This window comes from Cicer arietinum, chromosome 1 (genome assembly GCF_000331145.2).
Source record: "Cicer arietinum cultivar CDC Frontier isolate Library 1 chromosome 1, Cicar.CDCFrontier_v2.0, whole genome shotgun sequence".
Lineage (NCBI taxonomy): Eukaryota > Viridiplantae > Streptophyta > Magnoliopsida > Fabales > Fabaceae > Cicer > Cicer arietinum.
Genome location: NC_021160.2, coordinates 22,499,361 through 22,506,130, shown reverse-complemented (window position 1 = coordinate 22,506,130; position 6,770 = coordinate 22,499,361). Strand labels below are relative to the sequence as shown.

Below are 6,770 nucleotides of genomic sequence, written 5' to 3'. Positions count from 1 at the left end.
CGCAAGTTTAAATCTACTTTAGTATAAAATTTGAGATACCTAAATTTTTTAAGATAAAACTAATTAATTAATTAAAGCATGGAGACAATGTAGCTTAAGAAACACATATCCAAGTTTTTGTTAGAGAAGGCGCATAACTAGAGAATCTAATTACAAAAAGAAATGGTTGGTTATTCCTAAGTATTCCACAGGAAGTATTTATTTATATATTCAAACAAAAAGAGAAAACGGCTTGTATTGCAATGTTAGGGGTGAAGGAAAGGAATAGAAAGGAGACAACATTCATCATCACAAAACGTAAAAGGTAATTACCACAAAATTATCACTGTGTTTGTATTATCTTTCTCTTTTGGTTCAGTCCCATGAAACAGTAGAAAAGAAGCACAAAAAAGCAAAACGACATTGTCGATACGTGGAATAGTACTATCACACTCCTTTTTATCAACTTTTTACAGACTCATTTTAGTTGTCAAATAAATTGATTCTTTTTTTAAAAAAATATTTTAAAAACCAAGAGATACTTGCATTAATTAAAAGATGAACCTCTCTCGACATATTATTTTTTACCATATGCACCGACCAATTGAACCTCCAACTAAATATTAAGAAATTCAAATACATATCTATCGTTTGTGCTACATAATTTTTTTTTTATTTTAGTTGATATCCTAATCCTTTTTATTTAAAAATTAAACAAGCGAGAGAGTGTGTTTAACCTTTAAATACATACGGGGTAGTATTTATCTTATGCGTATATAATATTATCACTAGAGGTGTTAAAAAAAAGAAAAAAACTGAACTAAACTGCAGAACTGAACTGAACCAAACTGTTTTTGAACTGAAATGGTTTATAAAAATTGAGAACCGAACTGTTTTCGAACTGATTTTTTAAAACTAAAACCGAATCAAACCGATTTTCAGTTTCAAAAAACCGAATCGAACTGATTTTCAATTCGAGAAAACTGAACCGAACTAGTTTTTATTTCAAAAAACTTGAACCGCATTTTTTTAGAAATAATTACGGGTAGTTATGTAAAATTTGGCCTATGTAAATAAAAAAATTAAGTTAAACCGGTTCGATTCAGTTCAAATAATTAACCGGTGCACCAATTTATAAAACGTTTGATTTTTGAACTGAAAACCGGTTCGGTTCGATTTTTTTAATCTGAAAACTAATTCGGTTCAATTTTTAAACGGTTCAGTTCAGAACTGAACTTTGTCCACCTCTATCTTCTGATTAATAATATATATATATATATATATATAAGCCAAGTTTTGAAAAAAAGAAAATCTCAAGTGTTAGATCTAACTGGTATCCGTTTCGAATTTAAAAAAAATTATTTTGACTATTATAATGATAGATTCTCTTTAGTGAGAGATTTTTATTGAAAATGCGTTAAACTCTAAATACAAATTCTTATAGGTTTTCTCTATTGAATTATTCATATTCTTATAGGTTTGCTTAACAAAAAATTAAACCGAAATTTATTATTTTGTGGAAGTCTGACTCATTAGCTAGACCTAGCCGTGTTAGTATTTAGAGATCAATTTTTAAAAATTAAGAAAAGAAAAAAAATTTATATTGGGAGTTAACTGATCTTTTGTATATATATATAAAACATAACAAATGACAGAGTTTTTACGATGAGAGAGTGAACGTGTTAAATTTTAACCATACAATCATAAGAGTTATTTAAGTGATACATAATCACTTAAAAAAGTCACATAAATTTTCTTTTAATCTTGATCAATTGTTTCACCCTCCTATTGTAAAACTTCTATCATGTGTGTGTTTTACCGTTATGAAAATCATTTGTAACAAAATAAAAAAAGAAAAGTCATCTATAAAAGTATGACATAAAAATAAAATCAGAACATGATTCAACTAGTTTTTATATTTTTTAAATTCTACTTTTTTTTAATAATTAATAAACAGATAAAAACTACTAAATATGATTATGAAAACTACTGAATCATAACACTAAGCAGATGATGGTTTTGCCTTATACAATCATGCAACTTTCCTTTCTTTTTGAACCTTCTCTTGCTTGCTAATTCCAACAATGCAATGCCTCCTTTCTCAAGTTTTCTTAATATGCTTTCTTCTCTCTTTGATCCAAGAAAGCTATGATTCTCTAGTTTTTGTTTTTATTTTTATCATATATATAATATATAATATATAAATAAAAGGTACACCTGAAAAAGATAAAATTCTCTCCTTCACAATTACATTGCAAGTTTGTCGCTCAAACATTACTCATAAACTGGAAAGAAAATTCAGAAGCCAAGCATAGAAGTAAAACATTCAGATATGGGAGCTAGAAGTCGGCACCTTGTTTTATTTTTGTTGTGTCTTTCCTTCTGTTCAGGTTTGATTTTTTTTTTTTTTTGGATGAACTTTGGTCCTTTAAATATATATTTCTCTAAGTTATTATTATATATTGTATTGTATTGCTCCACAACCAGAACAAGAATGCTAGAGGTGTGTGATAAGGATAGAGCAAGCAATAATGTTTAATTACGATTTTATATAAATTTTGGAACATAGAGATGCAGAGTTGTAGTAAACAGAATTCATGAAAAACTGATGGTGTTATTCGATTCAGCAATCATAGTGCACGACCGTGATCTAAGTTGTGACATTAAGGATTTTTATGTCACTACGACCATAATACAACTTCAATTGAGGTGCGACCATAATACAACTTCAATTTGAGGTCGTATCAGCAGCATTTAACTGCAATTCTCTGCAATATCAAACATAATCTTAAATATAGAATGAACAAAAATATTCAATTGGGTTATGTTGAATTTGGATGAACTTATGGTAGCTTTTTTATGTCACTGCGACCGTAATACAACTACAATTGAGGTCGTATCAGCAGCATTTAACTGCAATTCTCTGCAATATCAAATATAATCTTAAATATAGAATGATCAGAAATATTCAATTGATTATGTTAAATTTGGATGAACTTATGGTAGCTTTTTTATGTCACTGCGACCGTAATACAACTACAATTGAGGTCGTATCAGCAGCATTTAACTGCAACTCTCTGCAATATCAAACATCTCGACCGCAATTAAAAATCTTAAATATAGAATGAACAGAAACATTCAATTGATTATGTTGAATTTGGATGAACTTATGGTAGCTTTAGGAAAGCATATATAAACATGCATTAAAAAAGAAATTATTGAATGGCCTGAAAAACATGCATCATGATCTTTCCATCTTGGGAGCAATCAAGAAGAACTTTAGATTAATTTATTCTTAGTTTACATATACATTTGTTCCCAAAGAAATCGATACATCCATATGTTCTGCTGAAGAGTTAAAAAATCTTTATTTTGTTTTACAGGTATAAGTACATCCATAACATTAAGAGAAGATGAAAATCATGAAATATCATCATATGAATTTAGTACTCAATTGGATTCAATTCCAATTGTCAACCCTACTACACCAGGAACAGGAAATCCATACACAACCCCCACAAGCCCAAACACAACCCCCACAAATCCATACACAGCCCCTACAAATCCAGACACAAATCCAACAAGCCCAACAAACCCATACTCAAACCCAACAAGCCCAACAAATCCATACTCAAACCCAACAAGCCCAACAAATCCATACATAAACCCAACAACACCAACTACAACTCCAACAAGCCCAACTACAACAACTCCAACAACACCAACCACTTCATCTGGTGGTGGTCAATGGTGTGTTGCTAGCCAATCAGCTGCAGAGACCACTCTACAAGTAGCTCTTGATTATGCATGTGGATATGGTGCAGATTGCTCACAAATTCAACAAGGAGGAATGTGCTATGACCCTAATACATTGAGAGACCATGCTTCTTATGCATTCAATGATTACTACCAAAAGAATCCTGCACCTACAAGCTGTGCATTTGGAGGAGCAGCAACACTTACAAACAAAGATCCAAGTAAGACATTCATCAAACTTAAAATCAGTTTTTTTAGTGTCTCAAAAATATGAAGAATTTTTAGAAACACATGAAGCATTCATAACCACATATCTATTTCAAGCATACTTTGATATGGTAGCAATCACTTAGAGGTTTGTGTTTCCATATAGTTTACTCATTATTATTATCCCTTTGTTCATATAACCATAATACCAACATGTGAAACATAAACCTCAAGGGGGTACAGTAACAAATTCAGTCAGTTTTCATATCAATAATATCATAGTTTATGATTCTAAGGATTATGAGCTTCATTCACTATTTCAGTTTTTAATTAGAATTACATTGTCAACAAAATCCTAATATATTATCATGTCTGTTACATTACATGTTCTTTTCTACATTGTTTCAGGTCATGGGAATTGCCACTATTCATCCTCCAAAACAACAAGGTGAGATTTCATGACAGTTATATCATAGAGTAAACAATTATTCTGATCCTTAAACGTGAATCTCTTTGATTACTTAGGTCAGTCTTTGAATGTGTCTTCTCATAATCAGTTTAGTCCATAAAATTACTAACACAAAACACATTCAAGGGTGCTTTTGTAATTTCAATTCATTCGTGGACGACATCACCTCACATATTTAGGGACCAGAATGATTGTCGAGTAGATATCATATTCAACTTATTATGCATAGATTAAGTTCTAATATGTATTTCCCTTGCAGCATGAGTCCACCAACATTTGTAAGCCCACCAAATCCACCAACTACACCACCACCAAGTACTATGACTCCAACCACACCAAGTATAATGACTCCATCTACACCAAGCATGACAATGCCTGATCCTGATGGATCATCATCAGTCTATGGTGCACCACCAGGAGGAAGCCCCAATATAGCCACATCTGCTTCTTATTCCATACTTTTGTTACTTACAAGCCTCTGGGCTTCACTTCATGTGGAAAATTACATCTAGAAGAAAATCAATGGTCAATCATTCTCTATGTGATGCCATGGATTGGAATTCACACTCAGAAAATTTTGCAAGATTTCAAGGAAGAAAAGTGATCAAAATGCCATATTTGTCATATCTTGCAACTAAAAAGTAGTACTATACAGTATACACTACCTTGCATCAATGTATCTCCTTTTAGTATGTTAGAAAATTTATAGGTTATTATAGACATTTCTTCTGCAGTATTAATAACAGTACACAATAAATTATTAGATTATCTACTGATATATATAAAATTTCTCATCCATAGATAACATAAGCCTTGTCAGTTTGTAACATGGCTTGAGTTACAATAATATTGATGGAAACATGGAAATTTAAAAATGCATAACAAATCTGCAATGAACAGCTTTTTTTTTTTTTTATATAACCAAAATTATATATAAAAAACGTGAACTCAAACCGGTTACATAAAGGATAAAAATCAAGAGAATTGACACATGCTCAAACAAACAACCAATCAAAGAAGCAAAAACTTGAACTCCCTTATAAATAAACCAACTCCAGGAATGTGTCTTTCTATGAAGCACCAATGAATTAAGTGTGTCATAGTGTCCGACACGCGTCGATCACTGGTACTCGTATAATCTATACGACACCTACTAGGGACGTTCCAAACATTTTAAAAGTTTGTTCTAATTTTAAAAATTGAACGCCTAATAAAATAAACACTAAATCTGATTCAATTAAAAAAAACATCAATAACTTGTAAAAAATATTAATAACATAAAAAAACATCAATAACACAAATAATCAAAATTCTTCATAAAAACATCAATAACATAAAAACAATCAAATTTCTTGTAAAAAACATCAATAACTGATTCAATTTTTTCCGTTTTTTTCTTAAAATTTGATTATGTTTCTAGATTTTGGGCTTTTATTCTTAGTATTTTTTGGGGATTTATAATATTCTTAAAAGAAATAAGAATTTGACCGTGTTGTTGGTCTATCAGCACAATTCCAATGTCGGCCCTGTCGACAACTCAGACAAATGCCACGAAAAACACTTTTTACTTTGATTCGACACACTTTAGACATCTCTTAATCACGTTTACGAATGTTAAATTGCGTCAGAGCAATAAAAATAATCAATGAAAAGGTCGCTATATTTGATTACATTAAGTTTAATCTTTTAGTAGTAGACGGATGAGTGAAGATGAAAAACTATCATGTTTTAGAATTTTTTGTAATAAAACAAATTGCTTATTTTAGATACACATATATGTTGATTCTAAATTTAATTATTTTTATAAATAATGTTTATATTTTATTTAATTATGACAAATAAATAAATATATGTATTGGTGTTACATGGCTTGAGTTACAATAATATTGATGGAAACAAGGAAATTTAAATATGCACAACAAATCTGCAATGAACATCTATTTTTTTTTATATAACCAAAATTATATATAAAAAACGTGAACTCAAACCGGTTACATAAAGGATAAAAATCAAGAGAATTGACACATGCTCAAACAAACAACCAATCAAAGAAGCAAAAACTTGAACTCCCTTATAAATAAACCAACTCCAGGAATGTGCCTTTCTATGAAGCACCAATGAATTAAGTGTGTCATAGTGTCCGACACGCGTCGATCACCGGTATTCGTATAATCTATACGGTACCTACTAGAGACGATCCAAACATTTTAAAAGTTTGTTCTAATTTTAAAAATTGAACACCTAATAAAATAAACAATAAATCTGATTCAATTATAAAAAACATCAATAACTTGTAAAAAATATTAATAACATAAAAAAACATCAATAACACAAATAATCAAAATTCTTGTAAAAAACA

At 30.1% G+C, this 6,770-nt stretch overlaps 1 protein-coding gene across 1 annotated transcript; it reads left to right on the top strand.

The window, feature by feature from the left end:
* The first annotated feature begins 2,196 nt into the window (after window positions 1-2,196).
* LOC101498114 (uncharacterized) lies at window positions 2,197-5,179 on the top strand. The gene is made up of 4 exons (XM_004488269.4): window positions 2,197-2,369; window positions 3,363-3,956; window positions 4,351-4,390; window positions 4,671-5,179. The coding sequence occupies exons 1-4, from the start codon at window positions 2,312-2,314 to the stop codon at window positions 4,921-4,923; spliced, it is 945 nt and encodes a 314-aa protein (XP_004488326.1). The 5' UTR covers window positions 2,197-2,311; the 3' UTR covers window positions 4,924-5,179.
* The last annotated feature ends 1,591 nt before the right edge of the window (window positions 5,180-6,770 follow it).